This window comes from Vombatus ursinus, unplaced genomic scaffold (genome assembly GCF_900497805.2).
Source record: "Vombatus ursinus unplaced genomic scaffold, bare-nosed wombat genome assembly UNPS02014813.1, whole genome shotgun sequence".
NCBI lineage: Eukaryota > Metazoa > Chordata > Mammalia > Diprotodontia > Vombatidae > Vombatus > Vombatus ursinus.
Window position 1 is genome coordinate 7,187,681 of NW_020954591.1, and position 27,571 is coordinate 7,215,251.

Here is a 27,571-nt window from a genome sequence, read left to right on the forward strand (position 1 = left end):
ATTCATAAGTATTTGTAAAATTCAAGTCAAAGATTTCAATGACTGCTAACAATAATAATAATCAATAAAAAAATCATGATTCTGGGAAGAGGTTATGCTAACAACATAAGCACACATATGACAATGACCAAATAATCTGTCAATGATTTTATACTTCATTATTAGCCAGAAATTTTCTCATTAGCCTCTCATTAGACCATTTGGGGAAGAAACTTGAGACAAAGAGACAAACCAGCAGGCTACTGCAACAGAAAGGTAAGGAAGAAATTTACCAAGGTAGCAGCTGCATCACAGGAGAGATGGGAACTTAGAGATGTTATGAAGGAGAAAATGACAAGACTTAGCAATAGATTAGATATGGGGAATAAGGGGAAGAGTGAGAAATACAGGATAAGACCTAACTTTCGAGCTTGGATGACTGGAAAAGGATGGTGGTGTCCTCTACAGTAATAGGGAAGTTCAGAAGGGGGCATGGTTTGGGGAAAGATACTAAATTCATTACCTTTGAATATACTGACTGTAAGATGTCTATGGACATTGAGCTTTAGATGTCTAACAGGTATTTAGAGACGTAAGTCTGGAGGTTAAGAGAGAGGTCAGGGCTGAATAAGTAGATCTGAAGATCATCAACATAGATATTTTTATTGCTACCAGGCATTAAAAACTTTGACTTGAATTTCACAGCAATCCAGGCTCACTAGAATTATAAACCTCAGTTGATCAAGATCAAAAGCTTCCCATGCCCTCAAGGTAACAACAGGAAACATAAAAGAAGCAGGAAAAGTATCACTGCTTATTTTGTGGACTGATTTACTGACTTGCTACAGAGTTCCCCCAAATTCAAGTACAGGTAAATCTTCTCATTCTGGGTTGGTTATTTCATATAAAAATGTTTAGGTGACACTGGGACTGGTTGAATTCTAATATACAGCAATGAGTTAATTTACTAACATGAGAAGATTTGAGCATCAAATAATGTATAGTAAAACAAAATGCATAAATTAACGGGGGAGGATGAAATCCTGGAAAGGAAAGGAAGGAGGAGAGAGAAACATTCACAAATTAGATAATAATTGCAGGTATTTTTTAAAAAATTCATATCATATATCCTATTAGGCTTATATTAAATAATGTTAGACTAATATTTTTTAAATGACATACTCTTCTGTGCTATTTATTTGAAATGTACTTTCTATTTAACAGTCCCCCTCCCCCCATTTAAAACCACACAACAAAGGATACCTACAATGCTCTATCAGTTCCTTTTTTTTTAAACACAGAAAGAACTGTCCAACAGTTATTCTTGGGTTAGGTAATTAAGTAATTATGCTGTTCACACAGTTTTGAATGACCGCATGCATACCTAATTTTCCCCTGTTCCGTTAAGTCTCCATCACTATGCAATATTGTTGTTAATAATCTTAGTGTAGAAGTTCCTGATTTGCTGTGATTGTTTTTCATTCCAAGCAGCCATCGCACCATCATTTTAATGGCCTGAATCTTAAAAGAAAAAAAAGTTAACAAGAAATTAATACTTTTTAAAAAGAATTTTCAAAAAAAAAAAAAAAAAAAAGCTAAGAAAATCATAAAATTCTTCAAAGACAGAGGATACCCTTATCAGTGTTACAGTTTTTATTTTCAGGTTATAATAGGTAACTTCACTATCAATTTCTAAGTCAGGGAAGAACCATCTTCAAAATGCCATACAAGAGGTTTGAATAAGAACCCAAAGTGTTATTACATCATTACTTAACACCCCCTCCCCCATACCAAGTGAAGTACTTCCTAAGGACCCAAAAGCTAAGACTCTAACCTCTAACTCCATTCCTTTGTGCCAGGGAGAACTGAGATATAATAACTTGAATCATATCATCAATTTTAAAGATCTTTTGGTAAAGAACTAAATGCGTTCCCCTAACTCTAAATGATGTTTACTAGATAATGAATAGAAAGGAAAAATGTAACTCAGTGTTTGAAAATTTTAGGGCCAAGAAAAATGGCCCTAATGATAAACGTATCTCATAATAAACGTATCATGACAAAACATCAACAAACAACTGTGTGGTTTTATAGAGGGGTTGGTGTAATGGAACCTTCTTATCTGTAGCTAATAAACTAAATATATTTTACTTACTTTCTATACCCTCAATGCACATAAAATAGCATACATCCAATGAATAAAAAAAGTTTTGTAAGTAACAAACACAAGCATTAAGACAATAGAGTATGACAATAGGGGGCTAAAATTTAAGTCACCAAATGAACATACAATACTCACTTTAACTAGTGTCTCGGGAGAAACTTCTTCATCAGGAACCCATAGTTTGGTTGTCTTTTTCCCTGGAAGCTAAACAAATTGAGGCTTTTGAATAAAGTATACCTATATGTGCAAATACACATATACAAATACATGCATTTAGCCAAATCACTTAACATCTCTGAACTCTAGTTTCCCTGTTTGTTAACTGAAAGGGTTGGAGATGATTTCTAAAGGTCCTTTCAAGGTCCTCTGAGTATAGCCCCAGCAACTCCATCAACTATGGCTAGAGATAGGGAATTTGGGAAGGCTTCATGAACCAGGTGGCATTTAAGTTAATTTCGAAAGGATGAGCTGTAATTCAACAAGCAAACTGGGCGTGAAACGGAAGGCACAGAACAAAAAAAGGTCACTGAGCCAAAATATATGGAAACAATGGGATGGAGGCAATGATATGAGACAGAGCTAGAATATAAGGTTAAGGCTAGATGGTAGAGAATGTTAAATACCAGGATGCCCTTTGGTATTAGAGGGTGTGTTTAATCATACATCTGATTGTGCTTGGTTTGACAAGTGCTCTCAATAGGCTGTTTATTTAACTAAAGGTTACGGTCACAATTCTTTTATACACACGTGAAGTATCCCAAAAATCTTAAGCTTTAACAACTTAAAACTACATTAAGATTTTTGTGACATTCCATATACAAACACAAATATATGTATTTGTGTATAAATGTGGGTATGTATGTATATTTTATATATTTATATGTATAAAACACTACTCTATGCAAACTACAAGTCAGCATATTATTTTCATTTTGATTTTATTTTTCTAATTATCGCAAAATATTCTAGATATTGAAAAATATATAAAACACAAGTCTAAGTTAAAAAACAAAACGAAACAGAACTATTTTACCCGGTCATTCATGAGAAGATCTTTCACGATGAAAGTAGCTACCAAAGATTTCAAAGGAGCAGCAAATTGATCTGGTGCGAGAAGAGCTATGTGACCAATAGAAACCAATGGTGTTATGAGATGTTCAAGGTTGCTTGGATCTAGGCTTTTATGCAGTGGCTGAAACAAGAAATGTTATGTCAAATATTTATAGATTTTTCCTGTTAAAAAACACTTACCAGAACAACAAGGTCAAGAACTTCAAATAAACCAGGGGAAAAAAGATGCAAAGGAAGTGGATTCAGCAGTATCAAACCTTAAACTATAAGATGAGAGCACTGAAGTGCAAAATGGATAATTTCAATTATTTTAAATTAAAAATTTCTTGCATAAGTAAAACCTAAGTAGCCAAGAATAAAAGGAATGCAGAAAATTGGCAAAAACTTTCACAGACAATCTCTCAGATAGGATGTGATTGAGTTGGAATATTGCTGTGGTCTAGGAAATGATGAGCTGGTTGATTTAGAAAAACATGGACAAGACTTGGACTTATGAAGGAAGATGCCATCCACCTTCAGAGAAACAGATGACAGGTGGAAATAAGCACAGTATAGTCTTACATATATGTGTATGAGTGTATATGTGTAGGTATGTATATGAATGTGTGTGCATGTATGTATGTATGTATGTGTACACACACGTACACACACACACACACACACACACACACACACACACACACAATCCCGGCTTAATTGTAGCTTTCTCTTTTTTTTTGGGCAGTGGGGGGACGGTGCAGGGAAATAAAGTAAAAAGTACATAGTAGAGAACAAAAGATAACCAACAAGGAAGCAAAGATAAGCAGGACAACTCTGAAAACAATGTACAGTATTTATTATATAGGTTTTCTTGAAATATAAATTTATTGTTTTATATTGAATTCTCTTATGTTCCGCTGTGTAGGTGGCAATTTTTTTCTTTTCTCATTTTGTATATAAATTTAAAATAAATTTTAAAGTTTACCAAAAAACAAAACACTTGCCACATTCTACATTTTGAAAATTCAACACAAAAGTCTGCTGTTCATGTAGTAACTGAATTTAATATTTACACGAATTCCAAAAATAAATAAATTTCAACTAAGTAGTATGTCAGACATAGACATGAAGTATTTTTGTAGTAATCTCATATGAAGGATCTTAATAAAGATTGTTATGCTGTTAATATTATTTTAATAATTAGATGAAAGAGTAGTACAAACTTTAATAATCTATTAGCATATTAGAAATATTTTGCTTAAAAAAAAAGTATTCTGATCCACATTAAAAATTGTGAAACTGGAGGCAAGAAAATAATTAGCCAGTGAAATGACACCAAAGTAAAATCTATTATCCATCCAGTTAGACCAATAGGAAATGCCAGTGAGTTAAAAATATAGTTAAATGGTTTAAATTTGTGGCATCCCAGGTAGTCTTCTTCTTTATTATTTCCCTTGATCTCTCAGTTAAGACCCAATTCCTCTTCTGCAGCCTGAAACCAAACACTAGGGAAATCCTTTTGAGGGAAGTTCAAGTAAAGAAAATTGTTGAGAACCAAATCAGTTTACAGATGAATTTTGAAAGTTAAAACATGATACTAATGTAAGATATTATTGTTACCAACAAGATCCATGAGAAAAAATAAAATATGGAGATCACCTAAAATTTTTTAAAAACTTCTTTCAATAAGAATTACCTAAATCTAAAACCATTTTCACACAACAAACTAAGCTAAATAAAAAATAAAACTATTCCTTAAAAATAAAATTTTGAATGCAAAGAATAAAATATTTGTTAATCATAATTAATGGTGCTAAAGTCAAGTTTTAAAGTTTAAAAAAAGAGAACTGCTCTATAGCTCCAAGAAGTTTGAAAAAGGTAAGGAAAGGGATAATAGGAGAAGAAAAATGGGAGAGGAAGATGGGAAAAAGAAGTAGTTACAATTGAAAAAGATTAAGATGCTCCCAGTATACCTGATCACCATAAACTATTTATATTGTAATGATTTGGGTTAGACTTAGCATACTTACTAAAAATTTTTATTTGGAAATCATAAATGCTGGTTTCCAGAGTCCTCCCAGTTGGCAAAGTAGCAGATAATAGCTTATATTTGTACAATAAAATTAAAGTTCACAAGAAGGCTAAATATTATTCTAAACCATAAAGAAAACATTAGTGGAATATTTTAATTTGGTCTAATAAAACTCTATTTAATTGGTCTTTATTTTGAATATATTAAAACTTTTTTTTATTATTTCTGTGACTTCATCAGCATAAGGAACTTCTACTGAAGTAACTACTTTTACCAATGCAGAATGGCTACTGCTCTACAATTTGGAGTGTTAGAGAGCTGCCTGGAAAACTAAGCAGCATTTTACCAATGGAATCATTTTACCTTAATGAGCGTTCTCCATGAACTATATTCAGCTAATTTGATAATGTCATATTTGTCACTTAATAATACAAAATAAACTACTCTAAAGAAATTACTTGTTTACTGATGTCAATAGGTCATCTATGTTTAAAAAAATAAAACTTTCAATAAAACACAGAGTTCAAAAATATGTTCCAACAGACTTTATTCACTCACTTAATAACAGATCTAACCATAAACACTCAATAAGCTGCAGTGGTTCCCTACTGCTTCTAGGTTACAACAGACATTCCCCTGACTGGAGCTTTCAAAAGCCTTTTCAAAAGCCAGAGGCATCTAGGTGGTTCAGTGGATGGAGCTCCAGTCTTGGAGCTCCCCCTGGAGTCAGGAGGACCGGAGTTCAAAATCAGCCTCAGATACTTGACACGTACTAGCTGTGTGACCCTGGGCAAGTCACTTAACCCAGATTGCTTCACCAACAAAAAAAAAAAAAAAAGGCCTTTCACAACCAGGTCTTGATCTATATTTTCAGTTTCAATGTACATTTATGACTCTCCTACAATCTGCAATTCAGGAAAAGCAGCCTTCACTGTGTTAATATACATTTCATCTCCTGTCTCTCTGTCTTTGCACTAGCCATCCCTTAATGCATGGAATGCATTCCCTCCTCTCCTCTATCTAACAGAAAACTTCTTGCCCTTCAAGATGCAGCACACGCCTTTCTATATTCATGATCCCCTCAATTTTTAGTGCTCTCCCACTCAAACTACCTTGTATTTAATTATTTTAAAATATATTTGCATTTACTTTCTTTATATTTATTCTGCACATTTACATATGTGATTATTTTATCGCCTGTTAAAATGTAAGCTCCTTGTTAGCAGGGATTGTCTTATTCACTGCATTTGATTCCCTGTTGCCTATCAATGTGTAGGTGACTAATAAATACTTGTTGATTAATTGAACTTTCATAATTAATTCACGCAAGCATTTAGAGGGGTGTGTGTGTGTGTGTGTGTGTGTGTGTGTGTGTGTGTATGTGTAATTCTTCCTAAATAATTGTCATCAACAATAAAAGATATGGATTACTGAGCAAATTTCTCTCCACAAAAGTCACTTTGAATTGTTAAAAATCAATTTTAGAAGTTCTTCATATACCCACAAAAATGTATTTTCATAACTTTTGCATGGATATCTATAAGTTTTCCAAACACGTGCATTCCAAAAATACTAGAAAACATTCAACAGGACAAAATATCCCAAGACTTGACCTTATAGCAAAATCATACATTGTGTATATAATTAAAATGTAGGAAACAGACTAATTTTTATAAGGAATTTGTTTACCTCAAATATCTGTGCAAACTGTGTCTCTTTACTGGAAAATATTGCATGAATACAGTGAATGGCGTATTTGGCTTGACGTGGAGGTCCTTTTTTAGCTTTGTGATGTAGAACTGGAAGCAATGCCCTAAATAAAATTAAGAAACAGAAAATAGGTAAATAGGAATGAAAAACAGACATATACTCTATATTTTCTTGTATCTGCATTTAAAGTATCCTAAGTGTAGACAAATTTCCCAGAGGTCTACTCAAAATAAATTTTAGTATAAATTCATGTGTAGTAAAAACTAAGCTTAAGGGTAATAGATTCTTTACAGATGAAAATGAGAAGAATGGATTTTTAATTATATAAGTAGCGATATTAACGTGACATTTGGCCCACTGTTTCCTTGATCTGTTCAGTCCTGCTCTTCCCACCAGAGCTATGTTCCTATCACCTTATACTATCTATAGGCTAACATTCATTTCAAGGTCTTCACTGCCTTGCCTGTTCTAAACTGCCCTTCTATTCTAATCACTTACTGGTCCATCAATTTGGAACGCCCCCCCCAACGCCCGCCATACCACAAATTCCCACACTAACTTTTTGTTCGGAATTTCTTTCCATCCACTTCAGTCATCAAATTCCTCTCCTATCCTTCAAGGCCCCACTTAAATTCCACATAAAAATATCTTCATTACCATGCCAAATAAAAGCAATCCATTCTTTCTCCATCGGCCTACTCCTCTTAGTTTGTACAATTCACATGGAAGTTATCCATACTGTTCTGTATTATAAACATTTGTCTTTGTGTCCTATCTCCTTTACATGATTATAAGCTCCTTACACTACTTTATGCACAATGGGTACTTTATAAGTGGGATGCGATCAATAGATATTTGTTGAATGAACGAAGGACCTGTAATAAATGCAGAGTGGTCTAGAACTTTCAGGGAGGTCGTTTGTTATAGAGGAAACACCATCATACATTCATGAGACCAGGTGCCTCCCTTCATAAATGTGTGCCATAGTTTGTCATCTGAATTTCAGTTTCACCTCTGTAAAGTAGAAGTACTACTTTCATTACCTTATCTTACAGTTATTGTCAGAGAGGTGCTTTGTATACTATAAAACACTATATAAATGAGCTCTAATAATAATTATTTTTTTAATAATAATGACATACAGTCTTCATAATACTACCAACATACTGATCTAAATATAGGTGATATTTTTTCTACTCACAGAATCATAAAATTTTAAAAATTGGACGGTACTTAGAGGGTCCCTTCATCCATGGATAGGGCAAGAGTTCATGGCCAAACATGGGATAAATCAGATCACAGAAGATAAAATGGACAATTTTACTGAACTGTGCCTACCATTAGACACAATGATACCACTACTAGGCCTATATCCCAAATACATCGACAAAAGAGGGAAATGATTCTCTATGTATTTTTTTTTTAATTTTTAGGCAACTGGGGTTAAGTGACTTGCCCAGGGTCACACAGCTAGTGAGTGTTAAGTGTTTGGTATGAGGCTGGATTTGAACTCAGGTCCTCCTGACTTCAGGGCCAGTGCACTGCACCACCCAGCTGCCCAAAAGATTCTATATATTAAAAAATATACATGGTAACTTTTTTGGAGGTGGCAAAGAACCAGAAACTAAGGGGATATCAGTCAATCAGGAAATGACTAAATAAATTTTGCTATATAAACATAATGGAATATTATTGTACTGCAAGAAATGAAGCTATGGTTTCAAAAGAAACCTGGGAAGACTTGTATGAACTGATGTAGAATGAAATGAGGAATAATTTATACAACTAACAACAATGTAAAAATGAATAACTTTGGAAGACTTGACTCTTATCCATGCAGTGATAAACCACGATTTCAGAAGATTGAAGATGAAAAATGCTACTCAACTCCTGACAAAAAGATGATGAAGTAAATACGCAAAATGAGACATACACTTCTAGACATGACCAATTGGAGAATTTGTTTGGCTGATTGTGCATATCTGTTTCAAAGGTTTTGTTTTGTTTTCTTTTATGGGATGGGGTTGGGGCAAGCCGAGCGGAGGAAGAAAATTAGTGTTTGATAATTTAAAAAAATTTTGATGAAAAAAAATTAAATGGGAGCCTTAGAGAGAGTTCTTCTATTAAATCTAATTCCTTCATTTTACAGTTACAGAAATCTAGTCAGGTTGAAGAATTTTCTCATGATCATACAGGTAGGTCAGTTAGGATTATGATTCCATGCAGTCTAACTACACAAATCCTCAATGCAGTTTAGTCATTCTGTTACTATCAGTCCAATGTGCAGAAAAGATGGCACATTGTGGAAAGACTAGGAAAATGAAACCGCCATAATTTAAATTGCAAGAAATACATAAAGTACTTAAACAATTATTTAAATGTCTATATTTTTTCTCCCATTTAGAGCAATTTTCTGTTATGGGTGAAGCCTAAGTTAAAAGGTAACTTCTATTTGGAACATGAGAGTAAATTTTCACAAGATGGAATCATTAAGACCTAGCACCTAGCACTGGACCAGATAAATTAGAGTAATTAATAAACGACTATTGATTGATTATAGGCCTTAAATGATTTTAGAAGGAATAGTTTATTCCAATCATTTAATTCTCAAATCAGCCCCCTAAAGGTCAGACATTCAACAATTTATTATGCTTTTATATAAAATTTATATTTTAACATTAGTCACGGCAGTTATAGCCCATATTATAATACAGATAATAGTGGAGTTAAAAGAATGAATCTGAACAAGCAGACATACAGGGAAGTCTGTATGAAGTCTTTTTGGAAAGATTCTCCTAGAAACTACAGGGGATAGTATCAACATCTCTTAAATGGAAGTTTAAGTAGCAAGTGAAAATCTCTGAGTTGCAAGATAGTACGAAGGCCTCAGAATCTAAGAATCCCCACAATGATATATCACAGATTCCCTACAATGTTATTCCTGGGAGTACACACTATTGTAAGTGTTTAGGGAAAAACAAAACAAAACAAAAAAACATCAAAAATTATCTTTTGGTATAAATAAGCCATTTGGATTTCCTGCTTTGGTACAAATCATCTAGTAGGAAGAATTATATATCCACAAGCAACTGTTATAAGTTAGAAAGTCACCAAATATATAAAAAGATAAAAGGGGCAGCTAGGTGGCACAGTGGATAGAGTGCCGGCTTTGAAGCCAGGAGGACCTGAGTTCAAATCCAGCCTCAGCCACTTGACATTTACTAGCTATGGGACCCTGGGCAAGTCACTTAACCCCGATTACCGCACCAAAAAGCAAAAAAAGATAAAGAGAATGATCTGAGACATTTCACCACTGAAGGGTAACTACTACCTAACTGTTTTGGGTATAAATAAAACCCCTCTTTCTTAGATTGACTTGAATTATAGAAAAACTACACTAGAAGACAAGAGTCCAGAAATTTTTTTTTCTATCAAGAGTCACTGACTAAGCAATAGATACTCACTGAAGGCCATACAAGTGAAAAGTAATTTTACATACCTGCATACATACATATATACATGTAAACTCAATTTTAAAATTAAAAACAAGATGATAAAACATATCTAACAAATACAAATAATATTTTCAAATATTCCATATAATAAATATTCAGGAGGCAGAAGAAGCAACATGGCTCTAATGGATCAAGAGCTAGCCTCAAGACTAGAAAAATAGATCTAAGTACCACCTCTGATACACACTGGCGAAGTAACTTCTGCAAGTTACTTAATCTCTCAGTGCAACTCTCTCAGCTTCTAAGCTTCAGTGAAGATGCCAAGCACCAGGGGAAAAGGGAGTTCCCATCATAGGTCTTCACTAGAAGGAAGGAGTCGAAAAGAAAGAGAGCAGAAATGAAAGAGGAAAATAAAATACTGACTTGTAAAAAGGAAGAACCAAGAAGGGAGAAAGAAATCATGGGAATGTGACAGAGGGATGGCAAGGGAACCAAAGGAAAGGAAGGGAAAGGAGAAACAGGGAGAATCAAACTCAAGATAAAAGCACTTGGGGAAGTAAAATGCATTTTTACTTGGCCAATGAGCACCAAAATATACTACTGCACTCCAAAATACTGATTATTTCTGCAGGAACTTGTAAACAGTCCTTTAATTATATTGGAAACTGTAGGGGCAGCTAGGTGGCGCAGTGAATAGAGCTCTGGCCTTGGAATCAGGAGGACCTGAGTTCAAATCCAGCCTCATACACTTAAAACTTACTAGCTGTGTGACCTTGGGCAAGTCACTTAACCCCAACTGCCTCACCAAAAAAAAAAAAAGAGTATACTGGAAAATGTACTCCAATCTCCTCCCCTCCCCTCCTCCAAAAAAACCCCCACATATGCACACACCCCTTTTGTGTATTGTCTTACAAAATGGTCTTTCTTTTTGCTTGTATTTATATCCCCATTATTTAGCCCAGTGCCTGGCAGGTAGTAAACACTTAATAAATGCTTGTTTCCTTTCTTCTTTCCTTCGCATTAAAGCCTGTCCATCCACCTACCATCTTCATTCCTGCTGATGGCGCCACCATTTATCAAAGCCAATCAGACCTGAATCCTCAAGCATATTTGACTCTACTCTTTCTTTCATCATTTCCAAACCCAATCAGTTAAGTCCTGTCAATTCTATAGATGTTCTAGGTTTAAGCATCTCTCTTCCTTCTCAACATAATATACTAGATCAGAATCTGAATCACCTTCTGTCTCTATTAATTCTAACTAGAGTCACTGCTTCTGCTATTTCCCAGCCTTTATTTCATGAGGCACTGAAGGATAAAATTTAAAACAACCCATCCTTTCTATCCATGTTAAAGAACCATCTTAATGCACAGATTTAATCACAGCATCTCCACTCAAAAAAACTGTTAGTGTTTCTTTATTGCCTATAAAAAATACAATTCCTTTAGCCTGGTATTCAAGACCCTGCATAATTTAGCTTCAATTTACCTTTTCAGCTTTATTTCACTGTATTCTCCTTTCAGACTGTATGCTGCAATAACACCGGGAACATCCCTCACCCTTCCCCATTTCTCATCCTTCCTATCCTATTTTCTTCCATCCATGGTGTTCCGAAGCCTGTAAAAGTCTTCCTCATTCCTATCCCACCTTCAAAGTTTCCCCCATCTGTCTACTAACAACCTTCCTCTCCTTCAAGGCCTGTCTCAGATGCCTCTTCCTTCCTAAAACCTTCTAACCTGCCTATCAAAAGGTGATCTCTTCCCCTCAGCAAATATCTTGAGGTCACTGTTTTACCTCTTCTATGAATTTAATTATTTTCCAATTATATTTTAGTTATTTGTGAAAATGTCTCATTCTCTCTGAGTAGTCTACACTCCTTGAGTAGGGAAGGGCTTTTTTGTTTCCAATTTTATGTTTCAGTGCCTTTCATAAAACAAAAGCTTAAAGGAAATAAAGTTTGTTGCACTGAACTGAAATGTATTGGGAAAGAGCTTGCCTACTTTTATTTCCATGATTAATATTTTACATTTGAAATAGAAGTTTACTTTCCTGTGAAATTTTGATAGCTGTACATATACTTACAAATGATGTGGGTCTACAAATTGACTTTGAAAAGTTAAATATGCGCCTATGAATTTATAATCTCACTCCTGAAAATTTCATAGACACTAAAAAAGTCTCATATTGTTCTGCTTTACATTATTCTTTGAGAGACTAGACAAGCCTAATTTAATGATGCTTAAATGCTTCCTTTTGAGCCAATATTTAATTTCCTGTGAAAAGCCCTCCCTTCTACACCCCTGCACATGCACACACAGGCACACACACACACTCTCTCTCTCTCACGCCCACATGCATGCGTGCAGTCACAGACAACATTAGTGGAAATATTCTACAGCAAAAAGCAAAGAAAAGCTTAGTGATTTTTAAAAAATGTTTCAAGAATAGATGAACACTGCTGTTTAAAGCTCTTCAATGACTATAAAGCACTAAAGCATAAATTATCTTTCGGAACTCAAGATTATCTGACATATATAGTATTTGTCACTGTCAGTTTAAAATAAGGAGTCAGTCCTGTGCAAGAGATTCTAACCCTTATTACAGAAAACATTGCTGTGAGTTTGCAGGGCTTTTTCAAATTCCACCCAAATAGAAAATACATTTTAAGTTTTAAACCATACTATCGCTCTAGTTAACAACAGTTCTGAGACTGTTAATGATTAAATTTCCTGGGAAAAGCAAAAGATTAGAAAAAAATTAGTCCTATGAGAATTATTTCTACTTGCTTAAAAAGTGAACACAAATGGAGTAAAATCAACTTACGATCTGATATGTGGGAAGTCTTCTTCAATTTTGCTTCCTGTGTTTTTGAAAATTTGTAATGCAGCTTCGGCTACTTTTTCATCATCCATTTTTAGGCAAGCCAGAAGAGATTCAAAAGTTTCAGCCGAATGAAATGAGATAGGATGTGTAAATGAGAGTACCTTAAAGAAATTTTTTAAATGTTTATTACATTTGTATACCTTCATAAATGTTCAAATGCTACTCTTAACCAAACCAGAGATATTACCTAACAGACCTATTACCACTAATAATTTGATGTATGAACCAGGCCTTATTTTAAAACTCTGAATCTCAGTTTCTTCATATATTAAATGAAGTGCTTAGAATAGATCTCTGAGTTCCCTCACAACTGTAATATTTAGTGCTTCTACTACCAACCACAGGTTTATGAAGAGTGGAAAAGACATTGTTAACTTTAGCTTATAACTCTTCATTCCAGTGATACTATAGCTACACTAGCTCAGACAGTGGAGAACTGGTTTTAATTTTCAAGAGATCAAGGAAAAGTTTTGGAACCTCACTTCAATATGTCATTTAAGTTTGATAATGCTATCATTCAGAAGATACTTATAAAAATCCTTCAAATGATAATTTAAGACTAGTACTTAAATGAAACTATTATACTGTCAATTTCTTACTTCCCCCACCTTACTTGCAATAAATTTCTAATGATGGATAACAATTCATACTCAAACTCTGTAACCTTGATGTTCTAATTGCCTGTTTCTCTTCCCATCTTACTGATTATTCTTTCTTGTGTATTTTATTAGCTTCTCCTTTTAATCTCAGCCACTCTTCAAGGCTTAGTAAAAATTAAAAGCTTTTAGAAAGCTCAAACACTTTCACAGCTTCGTGGAATCCAGAATATGAGATGGGCAGCAGGAAAAATTGGACTTGAAGGAAAGACTCTAACTTCAGATCCCACCTCTGACGCTTAAACTGTATGATCACAGACAAGTCACTCAGTTTTCCTCATCTATAAAATGCGGTTAATAACTATAATTCTTATCTCACATGATTTTTGTGAGGATCAAATGAGATAATGTAAAGGACTAAGAAAACCTTAAAGCATTACATAAATGTCAGTTGTTGTTACATTATTTCATCCAACCTCCTCATTTAATAGATGAGAAAACTGGGGCCCAAAGAAGTTAAATGAAGCCTCCCCAATTCAGACCAGTAAGTGACAAAGCAGGACTCGCATTTTGTCCCCTCCCTAAAATGCTGGATAATGACTCCAAACCAACATTTTTAGTCACAATTTTTCACCCTCAATCCACTATCTTCAGCTGTCTACAAAAGACTGGATACTAAATTATTGCTTGAGATATATAAAGGTAGGGTAAGTGGTATAAAATAGAGTATTAGGCTTGGATTCATGAAGACCTGAATGCAAATCTTGCCTCAAATAATGACTAGCTATATGACTCTGAACAAGTTACTTTTCTCAGCCTCAGTTTCCTCAATGTGTAAAATTGGGTTGAAAATAATAGCAACTGCCTCACAGGGTTGTTTTGAGGATCAGCTGAAATAACATGTGCAAAATGGCTTTGTAGAATTTAAAGTAGGGGCAGCTAGGTGGCACAGTGGATAGAGCACCAGCCCTGAAGTCAGGAGGACCTGAGTTCAAATCCGGCCTCAGACCAAACACTTGACACTTACTGTGTGACCCTGGGCAAGTCACTTAACCCCAATTGCCTTTAAAAAAAATAATTTAAAGTACTACATAAAAGCTAGCTACTATTATTAAATATTTTAAATTGAATTCATTACTTTATACCTTCTTTCCAACAGCATTATTTCTCTTATCAATGGCATAGCCATCACTTGGAAACTTAATGGCAAGTTCACAAGCTAAAAGTTTTCTTTGATTCCTTCCTTTCTCTCCCTGTTTCTTATAACCATTTTCAAACAGTACCTATACCCACTTCCAATTGACTACCAGATTCTGTCAATTCTTCCTCTATAGGAAATTGAGACTCACAGAGTTAAATGACTTGTCATGCTAGTGTCAACTGGAATTCAAACTCAGCTCTCTTGGGTACAAATCCAGCTCTCTTTACATTATATCACTCTGTTTAATTAAGTGCCTGTACATTTTTAAATTCCTGAGAATAGGACTAAATCAAAGGCTCAGGAACACAGACCTACCATAAGATAGAGTGTAAAGTCACAACATAAGTTTGAGTGGTTTTTTTCCTCCATTAGAAGTAATAGATTTATGCAGAGCCATCCCCAATGTCTTTCCCTTTGTGGTTAACAATAAACAATTAAGAACTTGATAGGCAGGATTACAGGTCACAGATTGCAGCAACATCTCCCGTGACCCCTCCCATGGTAAGTTAAATAGGCTACAGGGAAATAGAACATACAGCCTTAGGGTTTCAGTAGACTACAAGTATAATTTAGGGTTATGATATTTAAATACACCATTAACTTTTAAAAATTGTTGTTTAAATTTCATGAAGTTAAACTGAATACGAAATGGGAATTAATTCTGTTGCATAACAGTAGTTATAGTCCATGCAGCTCTAAACCTGGAAAAAGTTCACATGTAATTTTAAAGGAAGAAATGCATATTTTTCACTACTTATAGAATTATATTAAGAATATGTTAAATGAACAATATGTTTCAATCCGTCAATATATGAAGTATTTATGTGACAGGTACCAGGGTACAAGTAAAAAGAATGAAATAACCCCAACTCACAAGGAGCTTATACTCTAATGAGGAAGACATAAGAATACACTCAACATCAGAAGTATACTTACCTTAAGCAATTCAAGGCCTGCCCTGATTGCCTGATCAGTTGGAACACCTTCATCTTCATCATCTGCTGTTCCATCTATTGACTTGTTCACTTGTTTAATAAGAGCACTAAAGAAGAAAGAAGTTGTCACTTTGAAAAATCACCTCTTACTATCAAAGTTCAAGAAAAAAATATCCACAAATTGTTCATACATATATAAAAATTATATTTCATATACATTCAAATTAGAATTCCATATAATTTGATATGGAAAAATGCCAGAGATGGTTTCAAAATTGAAACAGAAGTTCAAAAATGCTGCCGAGAAATCATTATTTCCTTAATTCCTGGAAATTCAGCACAAGACTATATCAGTTTTTTTTGTCTACTACATCACACTGCTAATTCATATTAAGCTTACAGTTTCCCTAAACCCACATATTTTTTTTCAGACAAACTCTCACCTAATCATGTCTCTCACATCCTATAATTCTGAAGTTAATTTTTTGGACCCAAATATAAGATTTTATATTCATCTTAATTTTTTTTTTTTTTTTGAGGAAGTATGGGTCCTCCGATGTCCCCTAGGCTGCAAATGCAGAGGCCTCTCACAGGTCCAATTCAGTGCTGATGTGCAAAAGAGGTTTGACTAGTTGTTTTCCAACCTGGATCAGACTTGCCCCCTTAGACAAACCTGGTATGGCTCTGATCTTAAGAACTCCCCACATTGATGCCAGATAGTTCAGATACCTGATCAGCTTGGCTCAGAATCCCAAAGTTCTAGCAATGTTAACAGCTTCAGCCTCCTCAGTAGCAGAGATTTCAGGCACAAGTCTCCACTCTCGGTCTAATTTAATTTAATTTTATTAGATTAAGCTAAATATTTCAGCCTGTCAAAATCTTTTTGAATGCTGTTTCCAATGTGTTAGTTTGACCTATCAGTCACTCTAAGTGCCTGTTATTAATAAAATTAACATTTCTCTACAAGCCCTCTGTTTCAGACCTTTACCTAAGAAAGGTTACAGCAATCTTTGATAAAGGATCAGATTACTGCATCTTCTCTCAAAGCTACAAGGATATGCCACCTTACCCTGGGAAGCCTTCCTTGATCCTGATGCTTTCTGTGAAAGCTCCTTGAGAGCTTAGAGAATCTGATTTTTTTTCTTTGTACCTTTGAACAGTTCATAGTACTTGAGATACAGAGAAGCTTTTTCTAAATAAATGCTTCTTAACTGGTTAAGAAAACCAGGGTTCAAATCAACCCTGCCTCTAATCCTTCTGTGAACTTGCGTCAATCACTTACCCACTTCAGGGCTTCAGGGAGTCAAATGAGTTGGAAGGAGGGAGAAGCTTGGTCAATGCTGTCAGCTACAGAATCCCTCTCCAGCTTGAAAGTCAAGATCCTGTGATCTTCCTAGTAACTAATGTTCTCTGCCTCCTCAAGCTACCCTGTATAATAATACTTCTTTGTGTACAGGAATGCCCAAGGAAAACGTAAGCTTAAGAGCACAGTTTCATTTTTGTATTTGTGCTCCTAGCACCTACCAGAGAGTCTTACACATAAAAGATGGTTGATATTCATATCATTGTTAAAGTTGCAGAAAGTCACCAAACATTTACTGAGTACCTCCTACTATGTGCAAAGTACTAAGAATACAATCAAAAACAAGACAGTCCCTACCCTCACAGAGCTCACAATATGACAAGAGATAAAACATACAAACAACTATGTACAAACAAATACATGATAAAATAAACATAATCAACAGACAGATGGCACTAACATCAAGGTAAACTGAAAAAGGCTTCTTGAAAAAGGTGGGATTTTAGTTAAAACTTGCAGTAAACCAGGGAAACTCAGGAGGTAGAAACAAGAAAGGAAAGGATTCCAGACATGAGGAAAAGCCAGTGAAAATAACCAGAGTGAGGAGAAGGAGTGTTCTGTGCTATGAATAGTCGGGAGACCTGTGTCACTGGACTGAAGAGCATGTACAGGAGAGTAAGGTATAAGAAGAATGGTAAAGTCGGAAGGCATCAGTTTATGAGGGGCTTTAAAAGCCAAATAATTTCTTATTTGATCCTGGATATAATGGTTACTTCTATTTTAGAAATGCTGAATATGAGATACATATAAGATAGCCAAGCAGAAATGTACAACAGTAAGAGCTCAGGAGAATATATATGAGATATGAAAGTTGTCTACAAAGTAATGAAAACTGAATAAGAGACTGTATCATCTTTATAAAATCTTTATTAGAATCCTCAACTTATTGGCATTAATCACATGGCATGTACCTTCTATGGCAATCCCTCAGGCCTGGAATACATTCCCTACTCACCTAGGCCTCAAAGAATCCCCAACTTCGGACTCACAGTTCAAGCATCACCTTCTACTCAAAGCCTTTCGTCTTTTGCCAACTAACAGCCCCCTTCCTCATTCCCTAAGCTATATTTTATTTATTTTGCAAGCACTTGTATATGTTATCTCCCGTAAGAGAAGGAAAGTTCCTTGACAGCAGGGATTGTTTAATTTTTTTGTTTGTATCCCCATCACCGGGCACAGTGTAACAAGCACTTAATAAATGCTCGCCAATTAACTGTTTGCAAATAATATGCTAGAGCAGACAGAATCTTCAGTAACATGGCTGATAGTTGCAAGAGACTTCTGTGTTTACTGTTACAAAACTAACATTTTACAGAGCAATGGCAAGCTATAGTTACAAAGTCTCATCTCCAACAAAATGTCTGCCCTACAAATCATGCAGACCCTCTGATAGATGCAGTCAGAGAGGCAGCTTCATTCAATATTCTGAGGACCATCATCAATCACAGTACATAGGTTCACTCCACATGTTAAGCAGTGTCATGGAGACTGTCCTATACATAATCCAAATGAAATAGTGACCTCATTGCAGAGAGGAGGCAGAAGATTCTATTTGCTGATAATATTGTGCTGATTTTCATCAAGCCCTAGTATATGACAGTCTCTTCAATGAGTTCGACAACCATGCAAGAGACTGGACTAAGAATCCATACAGGAAAAAACAAGTAAATGGAAAATGCACAGTATCCAGATTCTAACATAAAGTTAGATAGGCAGCTACTACACAGAAACTTTATACCTATAATACATTATGAATACTTTTTTCAAAAGAGATCATTAGACACGGCAAGCACTAAATGAAAACAGAAAAATGAAATTGACTATATCTTAACAAGTAAGAAATGAGTAGTCACTGACATGGTCACATGACATATATTAAGAATCATCTGCTTATGGATAATCAGACCACTGATTTGTTAGAACAAAGATCAAGATCAGATGAGGATGATATCATTTAGATAGTACTTTAAAGTTTGAAAACATACATTATCTTATCTGATTCTCACAAAAATCCTGTTAGTTAATTACTATAGTTACTATTTTCCTCATTTTACAGATAAAGAAATTGAGGCAAGAAGTTAAGTGGTCTACCAAGGGGCACACAGCCATTAAGTGTCTCAGGTAGGATTTCAAATCAAGATTTTCCTAATTTCAAGTTCAGTGCTATAATTCATTAGATGAGAGGAAAGGACACAGATGAAGAGTATGTAATTAAAATAAGTTAAATCTGATCTAACCAAACAAACCATTCACATAATAAAAAATGAGAAATGGATAAAAGAATAGCCATAAAGAGAGAATATCATAATATCATATGGAAATTTAACTAGTGTAAAGCAATCACCACCAGGAAATTCTAAGAGAAACTGCTTCAACCACTAAACACCTGATATCCTTGCCAAACTGCCTCTTACCTCCAGAATCAAACATAAAACTCACTATTTGGCATTCAAAGCCCTTCATAATCTAACTCTTTCTTAACTTTCTAGTCTCCTTACACTTTACTCACTCTTATGTAAGCTGTGATCCAATGACACTGGAATCCTTGCTGTTCTTTGGACAAGACAGATACTTGATCTCCCAACTGTAAGCATTTTCCCTCACTGTCCCCCAGCCCTGGAATTCTCTCCCTCTTTTTCTCTGCCTTCCGGATGCCCTGGCTTACTTCCAGTCCCAACTAAAATTCCACCTTCAACAAAAAGTTTTTCCACATACTCCTTAATGCTAGTGCCTTCCCTCTGTTGATTATCTTCAATTTATCTTGTATACATCTTGTTAGTGCATAATTACTTGCATGTTGTCTCTATCTTATACTGAAAGCTTCCTGAGAACAGGTTTCAGATAAAGACCTTTCTTTGGATATTCAGCATTTAGCACTGCACCTAGCATATAGTAAGTACCTGACAGACCAAACAGAATCACAGAATATCATAGAGAAACTTGGCAGCCAGGAACAACATCCATTTAGAAAATAAAATGACTTGGTGGTGGCAAAGAATTGGAAACTGAGAGGATGCCCATCAATTGCGGAATGGTTGAGCAAGTTGTGGTTTATGAATGTGATGTAATACTATTGTACTATAAGAAATGATGAACAAGCTGACTTCAGAAAAACCTGGAAAGACTTGTATGGTCTGATGCTGAGTGAAGTGAGCAGAACCAAGAGAACGCTGTACACAATAACAGCCACGTTACTTGATGACTAATATTGATAAACTTAACCCTTCCTGGTAATACAAGAATCTAAGACATCTCCAGAGGCCTTGTGATGGAAAATGCTATCCACCTCCAATGAAAGAACTGTGGAAGTTGAACTGGTATTTTTTTTTTCTTCTCTTCTGTTGAATTTTGTTTCCTCTTTCTGATGATTCCTCCTATTGGTTTTAATTTTTACTTACAACATCACTAATGTGAAAATATGTTTAATATGAATGTAAATGTATGGCCTACATCAGATTGTGTACCATCTTGGGGAGGGTGGTGGGGAGGAAGGGGGAGAAAAATTTTAAACTCAAAAGCATATGGAGGTCATTATTGATAAATCAAAATAAATTAACCAAAAAATGGTATTCTGTGGTAAAAAAAAAAAAGAAAAGAAAATGACTTGTAAAAATATCACAGAAGAAGACTGCAGAAGATTATGTGCCATATCAGCTAATAACAAAGCAAGAAGAAAAGAGGACAAAAAAGTTTAGAGAAAGCTTAGTGTGAAACTCAATTCAACTAAATAAATTCAGGAGTATTTAAAAAGAAAATTCAAAGGATAATACCATCCAATTTTTTAAAAATATGGAAAGCATGTGTCAACATTTCTAGAACATAATATTTCTCTATGACAGTAAAGCTGTAGTAAGGGGACTCAACGTGGCACGTGAGCAAGTGGAAACAGAACTGATGAAATGAAAAAGAGAAGAGCAGCTGGACCATACCTGTAATACACAGAAGAAATCTGTGCTCCAGGAGGCACAATTTTCAAGATACTGAGAGATCAATTCTAAAGATATCCAAGAGGAAAAAATACTAAAGTACCGGTCAAAATCACAGAAAATATTAAAACCATGAAAAAGTACTCAAAAGACATCAATAATTAATACATGTGAGGAAATGAGCAGGATTTCATAAATGATATTTTACTCACATATGAGTCCAAGAGAAAAACCTTATATTGGATAAACCTTCCATAAAGGATTTTTATGGCAGGTCAAGGACAAGCAACACTTAGGTGGGGACTGATTGTAATCAGCACCATTAAAGGGTGATCTCAGATTCAATAAAATAATGAAATACTGTTCTAAAAACTATATAGGCATAAGTTCAAAAGACATAATAAAATTTCAGATGACACAAAGCACAGTAATAAATTGCATAGTGAATTTAAGTGGGCTGCAGAATTTTTAATTTTTTTAACCATATTCAGAGAGTTTTAATCCTTCTTTATAACAAAGAGGAAGAAAAACACAGTCCAATAAAAACCAATGAATACATCAACCAACTTTCAACAGTATAAGCATGGTCAACATTTGGCTGTAACATGTTACTAACCATGACTTGTATATGGGATTTGGAATAAAGGGAAGCGTTAATTTTTCTTACTATCAGATTTCTCTCCATCCTTCCAGAGAATTACACCATAATCCTTAGGCTCTAAAGGATAACGAAACAATGTCTACCTAAATCAGGGGCAGTTTGTCAATGTATTTAATTACAGCAGCTAAAAGAAGTCTGGAAGAAACTTAGAGATGACATTAATGAACTTCCCTAGAGTAATAATAATTATTATTAGTGGAACTTTTCAACCAATATTGCAGCCACTGCTTATCTTTAACTAAAATGTGTCTTTCTCCCTGAAAACACCAAATCTCTTGCAACCTTTGAGGTGTAAGAACATTCACTTCAACTCGCAGGAAAAGGGGATCAAATTACCAGTGCTATTTCCATATCAGTCTACCACTGTTCTTTTGAGGAATACGTAAAACACTAGGAAAACTTTTTTTTTTTAAAAAGGATAGAGGAGACCTGTTTTTGAGCAGAGGGAAACGATAGTAAAAAGGGAGAAACCGAAAAGTCAAAAGGAGTGAAAGAAGGAAAAAATTTGCTCCCTTGCTACACAATTTTATCATGGTAACAAGAACCACTACATGCTCATATTAACTTCTACTGTGTTCTCCCTGTTGCTTAGTAAAGCTTCACTTCATTTCTTGATGACTCCCCTCTCTATTTTCCCATAACTTTTCCTCTCAGAAGCTTTGAAACTATCCTGACACCTCTCTTGTTTTCAAAAACTAATTCTGTCATATAATTTACTAAACAAGGCCATCAATAATGACAGCTTCCTAAAATTTCCTTTCTATCCAGCTTTATATATCTGTCTCTTGTCTCATGCTTTCCTATTTCCCTCCTGTTTCAGAAAGAGAGCCTTTCCTTTCCTAATAGCTCTACCTATATTAGTAATCCCATTAAGAAAAATGGAGAACATTTGGGTGGGAATATAGGGAAAGAAAAACACAAGCAATATCATAATGACAGTTTAACATTTACAGAATTTACAGCGTTAATTGAAATGCTGCTTTTACTGTCTTCCCATGAATCACAGTTTTCAGTTCAATAAACATGTATTATGCACCAGTTGTATATAAGCCACTGTTAAAGGCTTTATAGTGAAATGAACAGAACAAAAATTATTAAAAGAGAACTGAAATCCAAGATAAGTAAAGAAATAAGAGAGCACTAAGAGATAATATTACCTAATCAGGGTACTGAATGAACTCGCAATTGTTGAATCTTTGAGGAATAAGGCTGAATAGGATAACTTACAAGAATATTGACAAATATTATCTCCTTTTTTCAAAAAGGGGAAGAAAATGGATACTTGAAAATATCAACAAGTGGAATTCATTTCAATAATTGGTAAAATTTTAGAAGGAATTCTATTACAAGAACCTGAAAGGAGCTAATTTAAGCACCAAAAGTCCCCATGGCCTCAAAATAAGTCATGACAGACTAAACTCATTTCCTTTTTGACAGGGCTGCTATCAGAAAAAGAGTCCAAGAAAGAATTATTTGGACTTCATCTAGTCATATTTCTCATCATATCCTTGTGAATAAGATAACATAAACCTAAGTTTATAATCTTCCCCAAAAAAATCCTTTAAAAATTTTTTCAGTGGCAGTCTTCATGGTTACAGCTTTGATTTTTCCTTCTCCTCACCTCTCATATCTAATTAATTAGCATTCCTATCAATTCTACCCATATAACATGTCCTCATTCCTCTCCTCTCTATTCCCACTTTCCCCAAATTAGTACAGGTCCTTATTATGATCTACTTGTATTTTTGTCAACTCCATACTCCAACCCCAAACCAATCCTTTACACAACTGCCAGAAGAATCTTCTTAATCCACAAGTCTGGTCAAGTAACTATACTATTGAAAATCTTCACTTGCTTTTAACTGTATATTTCAAACTATTGCATAGCATTCAAGACTCCATAATATAGCACCTCTCTCCAGCAATATTATTCACTACTAACTATTCTCCTTCACATACTCTATTACTTATACATACATCCGCTGGAATTTTTGTTCCTATCCCTTTGTTCAATGACTGGAATGGCCTCTCCACTCTTGATGAATTACGACATCTCCTTTAAAGTTCAACTCAAATATCTCCTCTTCAAAAAGCCAATAATAACCTTATTTTGTTTGCACATGTCTACGGTACTTAGGTATTATTTTGTTATAATTATTTGTGACTGTCATAAACCACAAAATTAGCATGAGGGAGAGTAAGGATCATACCTTGCCCCCATCTTCTCCCCAGTGCCAAGCATAGTGTTCTACATTAGTGGGAGAATCAAATAGAAAGGCAGCATACTGACACAGAAAACCACAAATTAACATTATCCATATTGTATTGTATTTTTATTTTTTGTTAAATATTTCCCAATTATATTTAAATCTGTTTCAGGCTACAACAGAGAGTTTTACAGCCAAGGCTACATGCCAAAGGTTCCATGCCAGAGTTTGACGTCTCTGCTCTACACATAACAGAAATTTAATGTTTGTTGAATTGTTTAGAACTGTTTAACTAACTGGACCCAAAAGATTTTGATTAATGAATTGAAGTCAATTTGGAGAGATTTCTCCAGTAAAGGATCACAAAGCTCTGTTCCTGACCATGTTGTATTCAAAATTTTTATTAATCAACTAAATGAAAACATAAAAAGCAATCATGACCAAATTTATAAAGAATAAGAAACTGAAGGGATTAGGTAATACATTAGATAACAGAATTAGGGTTCAAAAAACCTCAAGCTAGAATGATGAGCTGAATATAAGATGAAATTTAATATGAAGAAACATGAAGTTCCTACACGTGGGATCTACAAGTCAACTGCCCAAGAATGGAATGAGGGAAGAATGTAAACTCCCTTGTAAGTAGGAACTCTTATTTTTGTCTTTGAATATCTAGAACCTAACTTAGTTCCTTGTAAAAAATACCAAGGTAAAAATTAAAATGTTGAACTATATTAAATTTACTCCAGCCACCCTTCCCAGTACTGGCTGCAGCTTCACTCATTCTCCTTGGCTTATTGGTCAAAGAAGGGCAGATAAAATATTCCTCACTCCCCAGTGCCATTTCCAGGTTCTCCTCCTTCCCATCATTTAGTAATCTCTCCTCCTTTGATGGCCAAGACACTCATGTTCATCAGTCAATCAAAATCCTCAGATCCCTAAGGTCACTCGCCTTCCCTTCCTCAAGGAGGTTCACTACTTGGCCCAGGATTTTTCTCTCCTCCTCAACTCCGACCCTCATATATATTGACTCTCTTCTAACATTGTAAGTACTCAGTTCCTCAACCTACTCACCTCTTGACCTACCTGCCCACCCTACCTCAGCTACATACATAGTCACACCCTAGATCTTGCCATCACAAACAAATGTACCACCATCAATATTCAAGAATTATGAAATCTCCTTATCTAGCCATAATCTATTGGCTTTTCACCTCTCCCTCTGCCTTTCCTTACATAATCCTACTCTTTTTTTGCATTTGGTATCTAACATATATTTTATAAACATCTCCACCAAAATAAAATAATATGAATATTGGAAGCAGAATCTCATTTACTACTTATTACCAAATAAATTCATTTTTTATAACTAATTCTGAGCTACATTTTCTGCAAGTTCAATAAAATACATTATACTGACACTACAGATATGGTGTTTGGATTTTTTTTTTAAATACCAATATCTAGGATTTACTAAAGTGCTAGGAGCCAATATAGAAAAGTTCATAGGGTCCCAGGTCTAGAGAGGGAAGGACATTCAGATGTCATCCAGCCTAATCCCTTTACTCTACAAATAAATAAGCCAGGGCCCAAGAAAGCCAAGTTACTTGTCTAAGGTAACACAACTATTAAGACTGACATTATAGTTTAATCACATCTTTGATAAGTAACCAAAGAAACTCTGAGGGCTTGAAGGTAATTTAGAAATAATCTGAGTCCCCTCATTTTAGAAATGAGAAAAGTGAACTACAAAGAAATAGAAGGATGTGGTCAAACATATAATAGTAAAAAAGCATATTTCATACCTCAAGTAACAAAAGAAAGGTATACAGGCTAACTGATAAGGGAAAGAAATTCAATTTATTTACAATAAGATTTGGATGGGGAGAAGTCAAAATCTTAACACAAAAAAGCATCTGAAACGGAAAAGAAAAACACTAGTTTATATTTAACAAATCAAATATCTTCCTAAATACCATCACAGTATCTTTGAAAAACAAAACTATTTTAGGTTTTAGACAAATTCATTTTTAGCATCATTTAATACAACATTTCTAGGACAATGAAGTAATTTCAAATCCATTGAAAAAGGAAGCAAACATTAAAAGATTTGAGCTTTTATGTATCTTTCCTTCGAGGAGTACAGAACATGAGATAAAAATTTTTTCTATGAAAGAGACAAAATATATAGCTAGTCCAATTTTAGAGGTAAAAATTTTTTTTAAATCATTTTTGTATGATCATTCAATCAGTGCTCTTTAAAACAGTCAACTCTGAAATGTCTAAATTCTGAAATGCACTAAACATAGTACATACTATTTTGCAGTAGGTTTTTCTTTCTAATTATAGTTTGCTCAGGGTAGTACTAAAATTGATATCTATCACTTGAGCTTTGTCATTTGATAGGACAGGTGATGCAGATATATGTTAAACAACAGTCAAAACCAAGCAAGGAGTATGATAGTAATACTCCATAAACTGGACAATAAATATAAGAATAAGAGGTTACTATAAAGAATTACTATAAAAGGCAAGGGAAATGAAATACCACTGCAGAAGTATGAGAGAGTTCACAGGATAAGAGACATTCATATTTGCAAATACCTTATAGATTCAGTATCTATATGCACCGGAGCTATCCTCTCGAGGAGGAATTTAATCATTTCCAGAAAGGGATTTGTAGGTTGTTTGGGGTTGCCCAACTTCTTGGTAATTTCACGCTGTAACATATATTTTACAATATTAATGACATAATCTTTTAAAAACCAAATCATTAAAAATCAAAGATAAGTTTTCAGAAGAACAACTATCATCCACGTGGTAAAAAAAAAAAAAAAAAACCATAAACTGAAATATTTTTAGCTATGCTCTCAAATCTATCAAATTAAAAATGCAAGAAAATTTACTAAATTATTCATAACCTTTAACCTAATAATTCCACTAAGAAAGATACATTCCAAAGAAGTCAGTAACAGAAGGAAAAGTCCTATAAGTACCAAAATATTCAGAGTAGCAAGTTTTGCTACAGGAAAGTACTGTAAATGAAGTAAGTAACCATCACCTGATAAACAGATAAACAAATTGTATTCTATGTATTTAATGGAATATTACTGTGTTATATGATCTGATGAATATAATGGATTCAGAAACACATCAGTAGACTTGAATGAACTTACAGAGAAGAGAAAGTAAAGAATTAGATACATGATGACTATGTTAACTTAAATGAAAAATATACCAAAAAACTTCAGAATTTAGATTAAATTATCAAAATTGATCTCAAAGGGTAGATGAAAACACTTTCCTACTAGACAGGAATGGTGGAGATTCTACTTGTACTTTGTCTAATGTGATTACTATCAGTTCTTTGTTTCACTATTTCTGTTAAGAGAATGGATTTAGGAGGAGT

General features: G+C 34.5%; 1 protein-coding gene across 2 annotated transcripts in view; it reads right to left on the bottom strand.

Moving 5' to 3' along the window:
* The window catches only part of PDS5B (PDS5 cohesin associated factor B), a 153,517-nt gene that overhangs the window by 50,374 nt on the left and 75,572 nt on the right, over positions 1 to 27,571 (bottom strand). For both annotated transcript variants that reach the window (XM_027835114.1, XM_027835113.1), the window contains exons 17-23: positions 26,767 to 26,882; positions 16,007 to 16,112; positions 13,214 to 13,374; positions 6,915 to 7,038; positions 3,177 to 3,335; positions 2,279 to 2,347; positions 1,364 to 1,500 (exon numbers count right to left, since the gene is read on the bottom strand). In XM_027835114.1, coding sequence (XP_027690915.1) covers positions 1,364 to 1,500; positions 2,279 to 2,347; positions 3,177 to 3,335; positions 6,915 to 7,038; positions 13,214 to 13,374; positions 16,007 to 16,112; positions 26,767 to 26,882 — 872 coding nt within the window. The remainder of the gene's footprint in view (positions 1 to 1,363; positions 1,501 to 2,278; positions 2,348 to 3,176; positions 3,336 to 6,914; positions 7,039 to 13,213; positions 13,375 to 16,006; positions 16,113 to 26,766; positions 26,883 to 27,571) is intronic.